Source organism: Mchenga conophoros, linkage group LG4, assembly GCF_057382185.1.
Source record: "Mchenga conophoros isolate Kocher_MC1m ecotype Shallow Benthic linkage group LG4, M_conophoros_male_GT1.1, whole genome shotgun sequence".
Classification (NCBI taxonomy): domain Eukaryota; kingdom Metazoa; phylum Chordata; class Actinopteri; order Cichliformes; family Cichlidae; genus Mchenga; species Mchenga conophoros.
In genome coordinates this window covers 37,749,501-37,769,062 of record NC_140529.1, presented here as the reverse complement: position 1 = coordinate 37,769,062, position 19,562 = coordinate 37,749,501, and the positions used below count along the sequence as shown (strand labels likewise).

Below are 19,562 nucleotides of genomic sequence, written 5' to 3'. Positions count from 1 at the left end.
TTTCAGCATGGCCGGAGGAGAGGTGTCCTGGCAGGCATGTGACACACAGATCAGAGCTGTATTTCTGTGTTGCAGATGTGCAGTAAAGACCCAGTGCTGTCTCCTGCCTCTTACTTTCACGCCAGAACACAACACAATCACAGGCGTATCACATGAAGGGGTTACATTTACATTTCTACATTTACTTCGTTTTACTGCCACCAACTGTCAGCCAGTGGAACAGCACAGGATGACCTACAACAGACAGATGTTTCCCATCGTCGGTTACACCAGTGGTTCCCAAACATTTTTTGCTAGGCCCCCCTTTGTTTTACAAGAAAAATATCCCCCCACGCACAAACACATCCGCCACACACACCCATATTTTGTTTTTCCAAACCCCAAACATTTTACAAGGGTATTTGTGAAAACGCAGCTGTTTCTATGCGCTTGGACATTTCGTCCACACGTAAACGGCGTTTCGAATCACCGAAAATTGAGATTTTTTAAAACTCCTTTTTTGCGTTTATGTGTGGACGAGGAATCACAGAGTTCGTCACACAACGTCAAAGGTATGTGCCTTTATTCACGTCACGCTGTGCGCCACGTTGTTTACATGGGATGAATTGCAGAATGGCAGATAGAGACAAAATACTGTTAATCTGACTGTCTGCAGGCTTTACACGCAGTTACTGTCCCTCCATTTAGAAAGGCAGAGGCGTCACGGTGTCATTATTTTACGTGTAGTTGTTTTTTTCCTGTGTAATCAATACATTTTTCAAAAAACGCCTCTCTGTGCAAAATGGGTTCAAAAACATAAACAGCTGTGGGATCCTGTTTGTCCGTGATTTGAACAGCCCAGCGCTGCTCCTGACAGGGAAAACTAATTCTGCAGGGAGACCTACCTCGGCACTTGTGCAGGTGAAGCCAAAGTATATGAAAATATGCTTCACCATATTTTCTAGTCTTTGGCTTGGAATGGAGTTGGTTTGGAAACATGTTCAGCGATGCTTCATCTCCTGCTTTGCGTTTGTGTGAACCTGTCCATTATGCTAACATTGTCCAAGCGTTTTGTTTTTTTCCTTTTCATACCACGCTGGGGAGCACTGGAATAAAAAGCTGTGACGACAGCAGGGCTGTTTCCAATGGGGTCTGCTGGAGCAGGTGGAGACTGAGAAGAGCTGGATTGGCACCAAAGCAACGGAGTACCTGGCCTTGCTCGCCCCGCTGCTCTCCTTGGTTTCCTGAAGACAGCCTGCGTCAGAATCCGTTTGTCCAGATTGTTCTTTAACAAAACCAGTGTTTAGGGTTTACCAGGGTTTATTTCTGTTTTCAACAGACAGGAGAGCTTTGACTGAGCGATCGCAGGCAGCTCCGTGGACACAAACACTGTTGTGAAGTCGAGAGGTGTTCTGAATACTGGACAGGTCCCTGCTGATGCAGCGATCTGGTGAGTAATGAGGCATCTCTTCAGCCTTAAACAACACGAAAAGCAGGTGAGATGACCAACAAACCTCCTTCAGCTGAGAATTTGACATGAGAGCAGCGAGACCAGCAGGGAAGCACCTCTGAAACAGGTAATCAGAGGTAATCAGACAGGGGAGAGAAGGGAAGTGAGCAAAGGAGGCCCAAAAGCAACAGAGACGGATCAATGCACCACAAACTGGAAGCAAATTATTCACGTTATTTTGTCTCTTTAGTTTGTGCGGAGAGTAAAAAAAAACAAAGCTCTTTGTTGTTGTTTTTGTATTTTTACATTTACACATTTACAAGAAGTTTTTTAGTTGTTTATTCTTCATTCAAATAACTTTCTTTTTCAGTGCAATTTAACAGTTTTCAAAGCAAATATTCTTTAAGTGCTTAAGTGTTTGTGGCCCAGATGCGAGGTAGAAGAGGGACAGTCCGATCATGTCCCCTTGTTTCCAGCATCTCTAAATGATGCTTCTTTAAATCTGATAAAGGCTACGTCCACACGTACCCGGGTATTTTTGAAAACGCAGATTTTTCTATGCGTTTGCACCTTTCGTCCACACGTAAACGCCGTTTTCGGTCACTGAAAATGGAGATTTCTAAAAACGCCTGCCAGGGTGGATATTTTCGAAAGCTCTGTTTTTGCATTTAGTGTGGACGAGAAAAACACAGAAAACGCAGCGTCAAAGGTGTGCGCCTTTTTTGACGTCACACTGTGCGCCACGTTATTGTTTCGGTGAAATGACAAAATACTGTTACTTGCACTCTCTGCAGTGTTTAAATGCTTACATATACACACAGTTACTGTCCCTCCACACACAAGACTCGGTTCTGCTTCTATGCCCCAGCTTTGTTTACTTTTTCCCACTGAGGCTTCTAGGCTTCTGATTGGCCAACATTTCTACACGGTTAGGAATATATCGCCACCTGTTGCTTTGGCATGTTCATAGCAGCGTTTTCCTTCACTTCTGCGTTTACGTGTGGACGGGACTATTTTTTAAAACGAAAACGGAAAATCCCCGTTTCCAAAAATACCCGTGTACGTGTGGACGTAACCAAAGACTACAAGAATAACTTCAGTTCTGTCTGTAATCATCAATATGTTTGTGACTGTAAGGTTACAAGTAATCTATTCTGTCCTGAAAACAGAGTTCACAATGATGATCAGGTACAATGATCAGTATCTGATAATAAAAAAAATTAAATAAATTATAAAATATGCAGATTTCACATCTTTCATTGTTGCATTAATTAAAATCTAGAGATATATATGAAACAGTAACAGTGATGCAGACACACTAATGATCTGTTTAGCTTAAGAAAACATGAACTTCTAAACATTTGAGCTACCGTTTAATGTTCAGTGCAAGTTTAAAGAACTTCTTCATTTTTACACCCTTAAACCAGAGTCCAGCTCAAAGCCCCTGTCAGTCAGAGCTCAAGCCACACATTGTACAACCAGCTTCCTTTTCTTGGAAGTGGAGCACCTAAGGCGCCGTTAGCCGACAGTAAACTCGCCCAAACGTCACCACTGAGCTCTTTGTAGATAATCAGTTCAGAATCAAGTCAAAGATTAGCAGGCACAGCTTTAAGCCTGTAAAGTCTTAGAGTCAAAGCTTGTTCACATTCATTTGTGTCCATTACATGTCGATCAAGTCAAACTCTCTACAGGAAGAGCTGGAGACAAACGGTGAGGCTGACGAGATGGAAGAAGACAAAGATGAAGGAGTGAGCAGGACGACCCCCGCTGCTTTGTGATACGGGGCGTGAGGTAGTTGTGGTGGTGGTGTTGGAGGTGCTGGTGGGGTTGATGGTGGTGTTGGAGGCGCTGGTGGGGTTGGTGGTGGTGGTCGTGGAGGGTGGAGACAAGAGTGTCCCCAGCGTCTTCGTCAGGAAGGAGTCAAAGGTGCTCACTCTGGTGAAGGTCATGACTGAGCTTCGTCTCCTCCTGGCAGAGGGGCTTGGATCTGTTAACACGACCGCCTGGAACCAAGAGCCGCCCTGCTTACACATCAGCGGGCCGCCAGAATCACCCTGAACAGACGGAAAGGGTCAGTTATTATTTTAATGTTATATGTTATATTTTCCTGCGACTCAAAGGAAGAGTTTAATACACCTTTGTTACCAGAAAGTTTGGACTATGATTATTATATTTACTTTTAAGCAGCTAAATCCAAGGTCCAGAATAAACAACATGTCAGCAGACAGTGTTATAAGAAGAAGAATCCAGTCATTTACCTGCTGCAGTGCAAACACGTCTGTACAGATGCTCTCACTCGATGATGAGTTCCCACAGTTTACCACCGAGGTCTGAAACTGCTGCATAACTTCCTCAGCTAACATCATGAAAGATAAGAAAATCCTGATGTTTGACTAAAGAAACTGTAAGTGCAGTGGTCCACATGTGTAATCTGAGAGATGGACTGGTGCAGAGTCTGGGCAGAACTCTGTCAGCCTTCATGTTGCTGACTCACCTCCTCCTCTTCCAGGACTCCAACCGGCCGCCCAGCACGCCAAGCCCTCGGCGAAGGTTCTCCCGTTGTCCAAGCAGATGGGCTGGATGTAGTCGGTCAGGGTGGGCTGGGCAGATAGACGGAGGATGGCTATGTTGGTCCCGGTCGTGTTGCTCAGAGTGATATTTGTCACATTCAGCGTCACCTCAAAGGGGTTGGATCCATTTAGCTTCAGACGCCCCAACACGACAGTCCACTCGGACGCTACAGGGGAGCTGTGGGAGGAACGAAGCACACAAACATAAACTTCATCAGCTTCAAACAAGATCTACACCTTTACACTCAACTTCATGGGACCCAAGTTTTACAGACTTGATCCTGGTGACATTCAGGCCTGGTTCTAATTAAAGAGGTGAAGCTACAACGGCCCTGAGAGGTCAAACAGACTTCAACTGAAGAAAGAACTAGCCAATTGAAAACCTGCTACAGCACAAAATACAACGGAAGTTAAATGATGTCATGAACTGTCTCATAGGAAGTGACAAGGAAAGAGTCCACACAAGAAGTTCACCTAAATTTGAGACACTTTATTAAACATAACCAATAGACTGATGCCTATGGAAGAGAGAGGCTGAGCACTTCATCTGAGCCAGCTTTAGCCGATAGTCCTCCCGTACTAGCTAAGAAATAACAGCAGGTCATGGCTTTCTTGAGTGGGAGCATCTTGAGTGGGAGCATCTTGAGTGGGAGCGTCAGCATCACAGACTGCATTACGGATTACATGAACTTCTGTGTGGACAACACCGTACCCATCATAAAGGTACGGTGTTTTTCTAACAACAAGCCATGGATGAATCCTGAAATTAAGGCTCCCCCAAGGAGAAGAAGAGAGTCTTTAGATCTGGAAGTGAGCGCTGTCCAGAAGAAGCTGAAATGAAAGATAAGGCAAGGGAAGGAAAAATACAGGAGGAAGACGGAGGAGCAGCTGCAACAGGACAACATCAGTAACCCAGTGGATACTGGACTACCTCACAGGACGCCCACAGTATGTTTGGACCAGAGATGGGCAGTAACGCATTACTTGTAACGCTTGACTGTAATCTGATTACTTTTTTCAAGTAACGAGTAAAGTAAGGGATTACTATTGCAAAAACAGTAATTAGATTACCGTTACTTTCCTGTAGGAACACTGCGTTACTGCGTTACTAAAACCGTGATTTTTTGCGAGAATGTCTCACGACAGTGACGGAAGCGAGTGCGACGTTCGTGACAACAGCTGTGTGCAGATCAACAATGGATCACATATCGAGTGCGGGAGAGAGTATGAGCGTGCAGCGTTTAAAGCGTGGAAGTACTGACCTTACTTTGAGTTTGATTCCATAAAAAGTGACAAAAACATTAGTGTCCGCTGTGCGTGGGAAGAAAACTTCTTTTTACAGTGAAAAAACCCCTAAACTTCCAACAAGCACCGAGTAGCTACGACGTAATGGGAAACTCACAGAGAAACTCGCGGATTCTTCCACTGACCGCGGCACACCTGCACCAGGGTAAACCTCCGCCTACCCCACTCCTGCTATACAGGTGAAAATAGAGCAACAGGACCGCTGAGTCTTTGATGTTATTTATTTTCTGCTGTGTTTTACTTGCATCTATTTGAAAGACTGAGTGTAAACACACAAAATATTTTATTTTATGTGCTGGAATGTGCAGAAAATAGGTTTAAATGTTAAACTAATTTCTTCCAGTCAGAGAATGTTGCATATAATTTAATCTTTGCTTGATGCATAAAGTTAAAAGATTAAAACTAATAAAACAAGTTTTAAAAAGAGACTTTTCCATTTGATTACATTTTGTATGATGGATTATGTAGAAAAAGTAGAATTGGGCTGAAAGATCTATCGCTTTATCACCTCTTCAGGTTGGAAATCGTGTTTTTAAAAAGTAACTAAGTAACTAAGTAATTAACTCATTCACTGCCAGCCATTTTCAAATCAGGTAACTCCCCACTGCCAGGGTTTTTGAGCATTTTTACTCATTTTTGAAGAGCCACAGAAAACTGTGTGTTATGATCATATAAACGCTGAACCTACCAAAATGAAGAACAGACTCTCTTCTTTCATCCAAAAAAAAAGCTTGTTTCTACCATTTTCCATTCTTTAGTAATCAGCTGTAGAAGAGAGGTGGGTTCCACCAAAAATGCCTGTTTTGACCAAAAAAAGGGAGAAAACGAGCTTTTTGTGAAAAATCCATTTCAAGCAGAAAAGTGCCTTTGACACTAATATTTCTTGCTTTGTGACAAGGTTGTATTATAGCCCCTCCCATTGAAAAACGTAATTGACGTCTATAGACGTCAATGGCAGTGAATGAGTTAATTACTTTTGAAAATAAGTAATCAGTAAAGTAACGGGATTACTTTTTTGGGGAAGTAATCAGTAATTAGTTACTGGTTACTTTTTTCAAGTAACTTGACCAACACTGGTGAGGACACAGGGCTGTGTCTCTGATACGCTGGTCTGCAGTACGGGGGCCCCACAGGGAACTGTGCTGGCACAGTTCCCTGTGGGGCCCCCGTACTGCAGACTTCTCCATCAACTCCCCACGCTGCCACCTACAGAAGTTCTCTGACGACTCTGCCATAGTCGCCTCATCACAGGTGAGGACGACTCAGAGTGCAGACAGTGGACTCTGGACTTTGTGGACTGATGTCAGCAGAACCACCTGCTGATCAACACCGGGAAAACCAAGGAGTTGGTGGTGGATTTCCGGCAAGGGCGTAGATTTGGCATGGACGGAAGGGACATGTCCCCACCAATATCCAGCGATTATTGAATTGTCCCCACCAATAATTTGATCTCTTCGAGTAAAGAAATCAAACCCGATAGAAAGAAAAAAAAAAGATCTGTCAGCGTCTCATTCACCCAGCGGTGCAGAAAGAGTGAAATTACATTCTCTACTGGAGTCCTACGTCATGTGACAAATATGGCCAATGTGATTGGCTGAGCCTTTCAGGGAGCTCTGTTTAGTTTTAGCAGCGGCAAGCCTGCTGCCAGGACCTGCAAGAAGGAGAGGAGGATGGCAGCAAAGAGGAAGAACCTGGATATAAGAAAGTGTTTTTCAAAGAAACCTGTAAGTCACTTAAAGCCAAGTTCACTCATAAAATGTGTCCGTCATAATAACGTTACAGGCTATGCTAGGCTTTGGCCCACATCAGTATAAAAGTGTATGTAACCATGAATAACGTGTTTTGGAAACTAACTGCACAACAGGCAGCACTATTGGTTATCTCAGCCTCGAGCAGCATTTCTAATTTTGATTGAAACTGTCAGAGAAAACTGCAGCCTCGAGCAGCCAGGATATTAGTTTACAGAGGCTGTACCATGTACACCAGGAGAGGCTGGACAGTATAGATGTAAAACCAATATGCCAGCAGTTTATCTCAGTTAACGAGAGGAGCAGGCATGTGTTTGGCTGCTTCACATAGTGAACATTGAGTTGTTGTGTCCATGTCTGTTGCTGTAACAGTAGTTCATGTTTAGAATAAAAAAAATCCAGCTCACTGAGTTGATCGGGGCAACAGTGCCTAAAATGTTGCATAATTTTGCTGAGAGATCTGTTACTTTGTGGTCATCTTAGATGAGTAGTTTTATTGACAAAGCCCACCAGGTCATTCAGTGTTCCCTTACTGCTAATGTATAAGACATGTTGGTGTACTATAACTGAGGTAATGTTGTTAAATCCTTAAAGTCATATTCTTTTATTGTCATGACTGTATTTGAAGCTGTTTTTATTTTTGTATGATACCTGATTTGTATGGAATATGGTTGAAGTAACCTAAAGTCTAAAATACTTAGTCATTTGTTTAATAGTAATTTAACATTATATAATTCACATATAAAACTATGAATTGTAATTTTAAATGGTTTAAAAGCATGTAGAATAGCATATGTAGGCAAGTATATTTCTCCTTTTATCAAGAAGCAAAAACAAAAAGGACAAAAAAGAAACAGGGCGGGGTTTGGTGGTTGAATCATCCGTCCCCACCAATGCCAAAACCAAATCTACACCCTTGATTTCCGGAGACGCAGACCCACCACACTGACACTGGTGAACATCCAGGGAGTGGACATTGAGATAGTGGACTCTCATAGGTACCTGGGTGTTCACCTGAGTAATAAACTGGACTGGAGCCACAACACTGATGCTCTGTACAGGAAGGGTCAGACTCTGGTGGCATCTGTCATTTTTTTTTTTTTTTTTTTTTTTTTTGGAAGTGACATCAGAAACAGCAGCATGTGACATTACGTGATGGCAGAGCTTCAGTTCATCCTTTGTCATCCTTTTTTTTTTTTTTTTTTTTTTAATAGGACAGGGGGAAAGAATGAAAGAAAGAGGGGGAGAGGAAGAAAGAAAACCAAAGGGGAGAAGAGACGGTGAGAAGGGGGGGAAGAGAGAAAAAAAAAAAAAAAAACTCCTGGGTCACCTGTATGGAGAGAAAGAAAAACAAAAAAAACAGGGGAGACAGCAAACAACAAAGAGCAACATAATAATAAAATAAAAAAAAAGCACCATCACAATAAACTAGCTAGTCATAGATATCAATAGTTACTAAATAATAAACGATATTGTGCAGCACGCAAGATAGACAGCGCACAGTGTGCTTTGAGGCAGCAGCCAAGAAAGCTTTAGTCCGCATCTGTGAATACCCATGTGTGCATACCTGTGTGGATCAGCATGCTTGCATTCCAAAGGTTTCTCCATGTAATGATCTGCTAGAGAGTGTGGGGGGGCCACAGCCCTGTCCTCTATGGTATCAAGCAGGTATGGAGGAGATCAAAACTCCAGACATCCAGAGGCCCCCAGAACACAAGAGACCAAGGAAGACCAACAGAGGGGCAGCCGCGCCACTGTCCCAGTAAGAGCTGAGGAGAGTCCCAGATGAGGGCTCGCCCAGCAGCCGCGGAGCAGAAGCCAGGGGGAGTTGCAGTGACGCGCCCGTGAGCTCCGCCGGCAGCCAGCTGTGCCTGAGTGACCGAGCCCCAGGCCGAGAGGCCGGGGGCACCCCACCTCCAAAGTGGCCCGAGCGAGCCCCAATAAGCGGCCGCCAAGGAGTGAGCCGGTGTGTACCCGGACGCCCACCCCCAGATACAAAGAACCACCAACGCACCGATACCTGAGGGAGTCCGCCACCGGCAGGGGAAGTGGTGGTGGGTGGAGATAGGCCTCCAAACCTTGGAGGGCCTGAGATGTCCCCAGAGAGGTGGCGTCTGATACCCAACCTGACATATAGACACAGACATACAGGCACACACAGACACAAACATCCATTCCCACCCTCATGCTCTCATATGTACTTCACACTCAACCGACGTGGAGACAGACATAAAGAGACGCTGTACACACGATCACACTCCCCAAGCGTACTCTACTAACCGGGTCTAGGTACCCTTGCCCCTGGAGGGGGGAACTGCACCCAGACCCAGGTGGTGTTACCCTTTTCCCTGCGGTGGGGAGAGGCAGACCGCCCCGACTCCGCAGCAGCAGGGAGGCCCCAGACCGCAGTCGGACGGCCCACTCCTCCTAGCCCCCCCGCTCCAGTAGGCCGCAGAGAATGGGGGTGAGAGAAGACTCCAAACCTCCCTCCACCCGCTCATTGTAGTGTTGATGCATGTGTGTTCTAAGGTGCATCTGTCATTTTTTACAGTGTGGTATGTTGGAGCAGCAGTTTATCGGCAGCTGAGAGGAAGAGGCTGGATAAACTCATCAGGAAGGCCAGCTCTGTTCTGGGATGCACCCTGGACCCAGTGCAGGTGGTGGGAGACAGAAGGACTCTGGCCAAAATAGCATCTCTGATGGACAGAGTCTCCCAGCCCATGCATGTAGATGTTGCTGCAGAGCTGCTTCAGTGACAGACTGCTGCATCCTCGATGCATGAAGGAGCGTTTCTGCAGGTCCTTCCTCCCTGCAGCTGTCAGACTGCACAATCAGAACTGCTCCCAACAAACACAGATGTTTACATCAGCGCTGTAACTGCAGTATTTTATCAACTGATTCACTCTACAACCTGGGTTTGCCTCTTATCTGTATGATTTAATAATTACCTCTAAACAGTACTCTGTTTTTGGTAACCATTGTCCTTGATATAAATATGTAAAAGAAAAAAGTGTTTCTGTCCTGTGTACTCTTTGTTTGTATATGTGTCTTTCTTGCTGCTGTTACATCCAAGTTTCCCCTTGTGGGACAATTAAAGGACTATTCTATTCTATCCTATTCTATTCTATCCTATTCTATTCTATGCCCACAGAGTTCTGGCTGATTGGGGCTGGCTCGGACCGGCTTATCAAAGAACAAGAAGCAGGGTTTGTTCAAAATCCCACAAGGCTGGCTGACATGATAGATAATGGCAGGGCTGTGAGTACTACGCAATATTGATAAGATCTTGAAGAAGAACAACGGGAATTGAGAGACCTGGTGACCAGTGATGGACATTAGACCTACTGTAAAACTGGAAGCAGTTTGTTCACACCAACCAAAACAACCATCTTCATCTCATGCCCCCCCCCCCCCCCCCCCCCCGCATCCCAGAAAATTAATTACTTATTTTCAAAAGTAATTAATTACTTAGTTACTTAGTTACTTTTTAAAAACACGATTTACTGAAGAGGTGATAAAGCGATAGATCTTTCAGCCCAATTCTACTTTTTCTGCATAATCATCATACAAAATGTAATCAAATGGAAAAGTCTCTTTTTTTAAAAAACTTGTTTTATTAGTTTGAATCTTTTAACTTTATGCATGAAGCAAAAATTTAATTATCTGCAACATTCACTGACTGGAAGAAATTAGTTTAACATTTAAACCTATTTTCTGCACATTCCAGCACATAAAATAAAATATTTTTTGTGTTTTCACTCACTCTTTCAAATAGATGCAAGTAAAACACAGCAGAAAATAAATAAAGTCACAGACTCAGCGGTCCTGTTGCTCTATTTTCACCTGTAAAGCAGGAGTGGGGTAGGCGGAGGTTTACCCTGGTGCAGGTGTGCCGCGGTCAGTGGAAGAATCCGCGAGTTTCTCTGTGAGTTTCCCATTACGTCGTAGCTACTCGGTGCTTGTTGGAAGTTTAGGGTTTTTTTCGCTGTAAAAAGAAGTTTTCTTCCCACGCACAGCGGACACTAATGTTTTTGTCACTTTTTATGGAATCAAACTCAAAGTAAGGTCAGTACTTCCACGCTTTAAACGCTGCACGCTCATACTCTCTCCCACACTCGATATATGATCCATTGTTGATCTGCACACAGCTGTTGTCACGAACGGCGCACTCGCTTACGTCACTGTCGTGAGACATTCTCGCAAAAATCACGGTTTTAGTAACGCAGTAACGCAGCGTTCCTACGGGAAAGTAACGGTAATCTAATTACCATTTTTGCAATAGTAATCCCTTACTTTACTCGTTACTTGAAAAAAGTAATCGGATTACAGTAACGCGTTACAAGTAATGCGTTACTGCCCATCTCTGGTTGTGACTCTCCTCTCTCATTCAAGGCCACCCACGTTGACCGAAGATTGTTGACTTTTGCCTAACCGGGTGAAAGGACACTTTCTCTCAGCTGAACACAAACACACACATGTACACTGACACATACCTACACTACCACCCACCCCCTTCGAAGCTTTTGTCTTCTATGTTGTGAGATGTGTTGACTCATGTGCTGAGGGGTTTTTTCTGTTCTCAAACTGATCTCCCTGTTGAAGCTCAGTCACCAATGAGTGTGTTAGTTCTTCTGTCAGATTCACCCTTTCTCTTGATGTCTGAACTCAAAACTCTTAAAAATTGCTCAGTTTAACATCAGAAAGAGAATTTACTAATCAGAGGGTAACATACTGACTAACTCACCCATCGAACTGAATTATCGTCTGTGCAAACTTCAACTTCAGCTGCAACTCACCTTGAGAAACACTTGGCGTGGCTCAGCACTGAGTCCAAGGCCACCAGAGTCCCACCGCACACGTGACTTCCATTCTTCTGTAAGCTCGCCATCCACGGCCATGAGCCGGCTGTCGCATCTGAGGTTCCTCCCACAATCCCAGAAGTTCTTGGAGCTTGTCCACAGACCACGGCTGAGGAGAAGAACCAGGGAGAGACAGAAAGAGGCAGGAAAAACTTGGATCACACAAAACCATCACTTCAAGTTCAGGTAGTGAAGAATTCAGAAAGTGTCAGAGAGCAGCAGCTGTATTATCTAAAAGTTTAGAGGAAACAAAGTGTTAATGTGATGGAAACTCACATTGGGGAGTGGTTGGAGGCAATGTGGTTGTGGTAGTGGTGGTGGTTGTAGGTGTGGTGGTTGTGGTGGTAGTGGTGGTGGTGGTAGGGGTGGTGGTTGTGGTGGTAGTGGTGGTGGTGGTAGGGGTGGTGGTGGTAGGGGTGGTGGTTGTGGTGGTGGTGGTAGGGGTGGTGGTTGTGGTGGTGGTGGTAGGGGTGGTGGTTGTGGTGGTGGCTTTTGCAGAGGAGGTGGTTGTGGTGGTGGAAGTTGTAGTGGTTATAGGAGTAGTTGGGGTGGTTGAAGGTGTGGTGGTTGAAGGTGTGGTGGTGTTAGTAGGTGTGGTGGTTGGCACTGGTGGCAGTCCTGTGCAGGTGACACTGAGGTCACTGTTGGTCCCAGTGGACGTGAACGTCATGAAGCCCGGCTGGTTGGAGGAGATCTGGCTGTTGATCCAGGTCTGGTACTGGGATACTCTGGCGTAGACTCCTGGAAAATTAGCCAAGGCGCAACCATTCCCAAAACTGACGACTCCCGCCTGAATCCAGCGACCGCTCTGCTTGATCACCATTGGACCTCCTGAATCCCCCTTTGAGAGCAGAAACATTTACTGTTAGCTGAGGAGAAGAAACTGTAGAAGGTGAAAATGTGCCAAACACAGGTAACAACAATCACCTGACAGGAGTCCTTTCCTCCTGCACTTAACCCGGCACAGATCATGTTGCCAGTGATTGATCCCACTCCATAGTTACAGTTACACTGCCTGTTTCCCACAACAGGAACCTCCACCTCCATCAGGTTTTGTGGAGAAGGAAGGGACACTGAACGGGGTAAAATAAATATATCAGTTTGTAATAAATAACATGTGACTGATTAACCTTCAAACAAAAGGGCGGCTCCACCAAACTTAAAAACAAAGTGTAGTCATGTGTGCAAACAAAGATGGGGAAACATGTTTGTCCGCTGGGGTTGGAGCTCTCTGCAGAACACAGTCACATGACTTTGATGCCGCGCTGTCATCTTGTCCTGTTTTATGTTATTTGAGTATTTTAGATGAAGCACAACAGCTGCTGTTTTTAAACGTGATACAGAAATAAACTTGACACACAGACAGTAGATGGTCGTCATCATGTAGTAACTGTCTAACACCACCTGGGGGCAGTGTCAGATACACAGAAAATATACTTTCTTTTAACCAAGGATCATTTTGACCTGACATCATCGTGCAGACAGCATGTTTGCTGCAGGTCCAGCACTTCCAGACTGTTTAATTCACATAATTATTCTTTCTGGTTTTGAACTCTGCACAGATTTAACCTCATGGAAACATCTTATTGCTCTAAATATTTCTGAGATAGCAAACTTGTTCCCTGTATTATTGTCATCATTTCTCTAAAAACGATCAGGTGTCTTTATGACCCACCTCCCCTTCCTATATCGCCCCAGCCGGTGACCCAGCTGTTAACACCGCTGTAGAAGATGCTGTCTGAAGCTGCCAGGCAGACGGGAGAAATGTAGTTGTTGAAAGTCACCGGTGAGGAGAGCTGCAGGAGGCAGACGTCGTTGTCGTTGGTACCAGAGTTGTAGTTTGGATGTTTGATGATCTGTGTTACTGTCTGAGACGCTGCATTGGGGTTAGATCCCTGTAGACTCTGAAGGCCCAGATTCACAGTCAGACCGGTTGGAGTACTGCTGAGATCATCAGGAGCGACACGAACAGTGCACAGTTGTTACAATTGTTATAGACGAGAAAACATATATAAAGTTTGACTTCACAGCGTCTTTAAATCATGTTTAGAGTGCAGCTTCAGCCTCATCACTCACGTTTCAAAGCAGTGAGCAGCAGTCAGCACCCACTGACTGTTAATGAGGGATCCTCCACAGAAGTGGGACCCAGATGTTTGCAGACTGACCTGCCAGGGCCAGCTGCCAACAGGGGCCGCCTGTCCTCCTACAATCCTGGTGTTCAGAGACGCCTTACCACAAACTGAAGACCGACATTAAAACACAGAGTGAGCATTACTGTAGGAGCTGTAAACTCTCAGCACTACAAACTGCTGAGTGAGGACACAGTGATCCTGGGAGTCTACAGTTCACTCACAAACTAATATTCATATGAAACTAAAGATTTATTAAACATAAAACTAAATCATTACACAAAGAAGCTTTTTCTTACCATCCAGCTGTGACTCAGACTCTGAAACACAGAAAACAAACCATTTTAAAACTAAAAATCTTCATTTATCTGTCTGTGATTAGTTCACTGTCTGTAATAATAGTGGAAAATTGACTGTCTGTGGTTAGTTATAAACAAGCCTCTGAGAAATGAAGCCAACCCCTGCAGTTCCTCTGTTGTCCAGTAGAGGCAGCCGTGAGTCAGTCCCCATAGTTTGCTCCTTCAAAACACCTGTTTTTATAACTCACCTATTTAAACTGTACTAATAAGTTTACGTTATTAGGGGCGTGGTCTCTTTGGCTGAAAGGTGGATGGCGACACAGGCAGCTGTAGCTACTAGCTCTCTGCTAGGCCTCACCTCAGCTAACTGGAGTCCCTGAGCAGGACCTCTGGACTGTTTTTAATGACATCATCTAACCAATAATATGGCTGCTGTACGAACAAACTGTCCAAGAAGGCTGATCTCCAGTTTAGGTGAAATTCTAGGATTTTAACTGGGTGTTACTGAGCACTAATTATCAGGTGTCAGTGATGCTCCCATACAGCTAGCTTGCATTAGCTGATTATCAAATCAAATCAAAATGTATTTATATGGCATATTTAAAAACAACAATGTCAATCAAAGTGCTTCACAAATTAGGAAATAAATAAAATAAGACAAATCGACCAAACAGCAACACAAGACAAGACAAAGTTAGAAGCCAGCCAAATGATAGTCAAACTAAGTTAAGACAGCGCCAGGGTAAAAAGATTCATTCAAGCAAGATTTAAAGGCTTCATAGACTAAGAAGTGTGAATGGCAATAGGGAGATTGTTCCACAGTCTAGGTGCTGTAATAGCAAAGGCATGATCAGCCTAGACTTAGGTTGCATTAAGAGCATCTGGTTTGAAGATCTTAGTGCTTTTTTAGGATTAAACACATAGAGAAGTTCTTTAGATAGCAAGGTGCAGTGTTATTTAAGATTTTATAAGTGAGTAAAAGAATTTTAAAATCAATGCAAAATTTATTCATCTCATAATGTTGTTGGTCCAGATCAGCTCGCTCTTACAGCAGACTGGTTTGTGTGTGTGTGTGTGTGTGTGTGTGTGTGTGTGTGTGTGTGTGTGTGTGTGTGTGTGTGTGTGTGTGTGTGTGTGGGTTGGGGGGGGAGTTGGGGAGTTGGTTACTGTGTGACTCAGCAGGATGAAAACACTGATGATGTTTATCTCTCAGACAGAAACCACACAGAGAAATACTGTACACACGCTGCACGTTGTAATACTAATACTACTGCAGTATTACTGCAGTTCCTGACGAGATGTTAAAGGAGTCCACTGGTTATACGTAGGCAGTACCTGTGTGTGAGATCACCATCACCATCAGTGTGTTTGTAGTTCAAACATTCAGCTCAGCACAAGCGCCTGATGTTTCTACAGCTGAATATATGTTTAGCCACCCTCCATAAACACTACGTGGTTCATTAGGTTCACTCTGCTTCTGTGGATTCATTCGTTTTGCACTCATAGCGAGGTGTATTGCCATCACAGTAAGTCGCTCAATTCCTGCCCTGAACCATGATGAAGGAACCTGTCATCACTGCTTCAGCCGTCACCATAAACCGACACACATTTTTTCTTCAATAAATGTGATGACTATGCAGCAGTGCCACTTTACAGTGAAGCGCTGTGCTCATGAGTGTTTTCACCCTCTGAGTCGTTCCTGATGCAGGTGTGTGCAGAGAGCTCTTACCTTGGGTCAGGAGCATCAGCCCAGCAGCCAAACACATCACTTTGTAGAAAGCCATCGCTGTAAGATCCAAACCTCCAGACCTGCTGAGGCATAAATACCCTTCCTCTCTCCTCCTCCTCTCTGTCTGCATTAAACACACCTCTGCCAGACACCTGTCTAACGACACGCCCAACACTTCCCTCCAGCTCACCTGATCCTCCCCCCATCAGAGACGCTCTATTAAACAGGAATTTCAGGTTTCAGGCAGCAATGTTGAACTTTTGAACTAATTATTTAATTTTTTAGGATTAATTATTGATTTCACATCAGGAAATCAAACAGACTGCTACAGACTGAAGCATTTTCTTTAATCTGTTGTGTTTACCTGAGGACCTTTTCTCAGATGTCATTTGTTTTCATCCCCTCAGCAGAATTTCATTAACATGAGAGTCTACAGGCTCTTGGCCCTTGATTTCAAAATCTTGTTTTTAAAAATAAACAAGATCACAGACATTAATTTAATGCATTTTCTTGTTTTCCAAGCTGTGGGATTAATAAAGGCTGTATCATCCTTTTTTATTATTATTATTATTACTGAAGGTCAAGTAAAATTTATTTAAAGATACGTTTAACCAATATAAACTAAAATGTAGACTCAAAGAACATATCGAGTTTGGACATCTATAATGTTTACTGAGATGTTTACACTTCTAGTTATAACTGAGACCTTTTTTTTTTTTGCCTTTCCCGTTTGGATCGTTAACCATCAAAACTGTTGTCTGAGGGCCGAGAAAGATGCGAAGTGGATTTACTTTACCAAGTGGATCATCATGGCCTCGCCATATTGGTCCATTTGATTGACCTTTATTATAATTATGTATTTATTTGATTTGATTTTCGGTTGTTACAGACGGGACAGACATGACTGAGGGATAGGACAGGGAGAAGGAATGAAAGAAAGAGAGGGAGAGAAAGAAAAATAGAAGAGATGGGGAGAAAGGAAAAAAAAAGAAAAACAAAACACCTTGATCACCTGGCCAATCGGCCACCAGGAGTGAGTCGGTACATACATGAGCACCCAGCCCCAGACACCAAGAGCCACCAACACACCAACGTCTGAGGGCATCAGCCACCGGCAGGGAGTGTGGTGAGGGGAGATGGGCCTCCAAACCTCGGAGAGCCTGAGATGTTCCCAGAGAGGCGGAGTCTGAGACCCTACCTGACATATAGACACAGACGAACAGGCGCACGCAGACACAAAGGTGCATTCCCACCCCCATATACACAAACAAATACTCGGCACTCATCCGACACATGGAGACAGACACAAATAGACACTGTGCACACATTCACACTCCCCAAACATACTCTATATCCCAGGTCCAGGTACCCCTGCCCCCAGAGGGGCAACCCGTACCCGGACCCAGGAAGTGTAACCCTTCTCTCTTGAGTGGAGGCAAGCAGACCGCCTCCATATCTGCAGTAGAGGGAGGCCCCACATCCCAGACCACAATATGACAGCCAGCACCTCCTCCTGAGACCATTTTGTAAAATATATACATATTTTGCCTTTTTGTATCTTTTAACTTGAATTATCAGACTCTTCAGAGCGGTAAGTCTCAACATGGTAGGTAATAGAGCAGGTCTATCTGGAAATTATTTTGTTCTAGTCAGACTATCTAGTGAGACTTTTGTTGTTGTGATACAGCTTGTCATATTTGAATGAAAAATTGCATTTTGAACCTGAGGAACAAAACGCACAATGAGAAAACAAGTGGGCCAAGAATGGAGCCCTGAGGGACGCCATGGTGACAACCTCTGAAAGATAACAGATAACTCTCTATCATCATTGCACGGTCATACCGAGTACAATAGTAGAAAGAAATTGGAAACTGTCCTGCGTCTGCACGACGCAGAAAACAACACGACACAGTAACTTAAAAAGTCCAGGGAGGTATCCAATCAGGTCAGCTGTTTGCATTGATTAGGGCTGTTGCCGTGTTGTAAAAGCTGTCATTGAGTCTGCCAGACAGCAGCAGCTTAAACACCCGGTGTCCTGGGTGTGTACATTCCTGTAGGATGCTGCGTGCCCTCTTGACACAGCGAGTACTGTACAGGTCCTTCAGGGAGGGAAGAGGATGTTCAATGATTTTTTGGGCCATATTGATGACCCTCTGAAGTGCAGCTGGAAAACCACACACAGATGCAGTGCAGCACACTCTCAATGGAGCAGCGGTAGAAGACGATCAGCAGCTCCTTCTTCAGAAACTGAAGACGCTGTTGGGCCTTTTTTAAAACCGTCTTACTTGTTTGTTGACACTGAATCAGAAAATAAATGTTACTTCGTTTGTAATGTGGTGTAATTACATGATAGTATTTTTAGATTTAGGTTAAACTATTTCCTGCACCGAACTGAAATAAATCAGTCAATGAGTCTTCAGCACTTTTCCTTATTCACTCAGATCAGAATAAATATTTGCACAGTTACGTAAAATAAACAGTAAAGGGTAATGGAACATTTTTAAAAGTCCTATTATCAGGAAGAACAACGACAGGCTGCTATCAGGTGAATCTCACCTGTCAACATTCTCGCTGAACGCCACACAGCCTCCTTTCAACTTTGTACGGCGCAGTTTGACCTGATGCTTCAGATAATTCAGATTTCCTTCCAAATCAACTCAGACGTCAAACTTTACACATTTACTCACAATTTTACACAGCAGACGATTGTTTATCAATAATATAATGATGTAGAAATACTCTATTTTAACTAAAGTCAGGTTAAAGTAAATTAAAATAAGCAGCAGACGGTGGTAACATTCAAGTCCGTTACACCAACATCAGATTTTCCATGTTTGCAGGTCGTTTTTCACATATATGAGCAATCTGAGAGTCAGCACACGATTATAGTATTATTATGGATTATTGCAGGCTAATTATTACAAGAAATTAATTGAAACCAACGAGAAAGGTGATGACTGAAAAACCATCTGAAGACAAGAAGCAGCAATGGCAGCAAATTCATCCTGAACAAAGAAACAAGGAAGAAAAAATTATGTTAAGGGATTAAAGGAGGACTCATGAAGGACTGAAACTGTCTGAAACAAGCCGCTTTAGTTCCTGTCTCTTTAAGAAAGTGGGCTTTCTTCTGATTGGCTGAGTTCTTGAAGGCCACTTACGAGCAGCACAGAGTATGTGAGCTCTATTGTGTCTCTATTGTGTCTGTTTGTCGTCGGCGACTGTGAAATAAAACCAAAACAATGGGAGTCAGTTTCTGAGACCTCATTATTTCACTAGAATCGGGAAAAGCAGATAAGCCTTCCCAGCATACGTCTTTAACAGAACAACATTCCTGTAAATCTGTGGAAAGCAGGATTTCTGATATAAGGTTCAAATGTGCACGAGGATCCAGGATGGCCTTTGGGGGGATCGTTTAAGGAAGCATCTTCTGTGACTCACCCAGAGATTATAAAAGGCCAAACATCTGCTTTGTGAATGAAACCAATTAATTTCCA

At 43.8% G+C, this 19,562-nt stretch overlaps 1 protein-coding gene across 1 annotated transcript; it reads right to left on the bottom strand.

Moving 5' to 3' along the window:
• Positions 1–1,664: 1,664 nt before the first annotated feature.
• LOC146576752 (uncharacterized) lies at positions 1,665–16,132 on the bottom strand. The gene is made up of 10 exons (XM_085272249.1): positions 16,069–16,132; positions 14,340–14,360; positions 13,988–14,150; positions 13,587–13,852; positions 12,839–12,984; positions 12,188–12,752; positions 11,849–12,020; positions 3,924–4,177; positions 3,688–3,785; positions 1,665–3,483 (listed from the first exon to the last, which is right to left on the bottom strand). The coding sequence occupies exons 1-10, from the start codon at positions 16,121–16,123 to the stop codon at positions 3,115–3,117; spliced, it is 2,109 nt and encodes a 702-aa protein (XP_085128375.1). The 5' UTR covers positions 16,124–16,132; the 3' UTR covers positions 1,665–3,114.
• Positions 16,133–19,562: the final 3,430 nt, after the last annotated feature.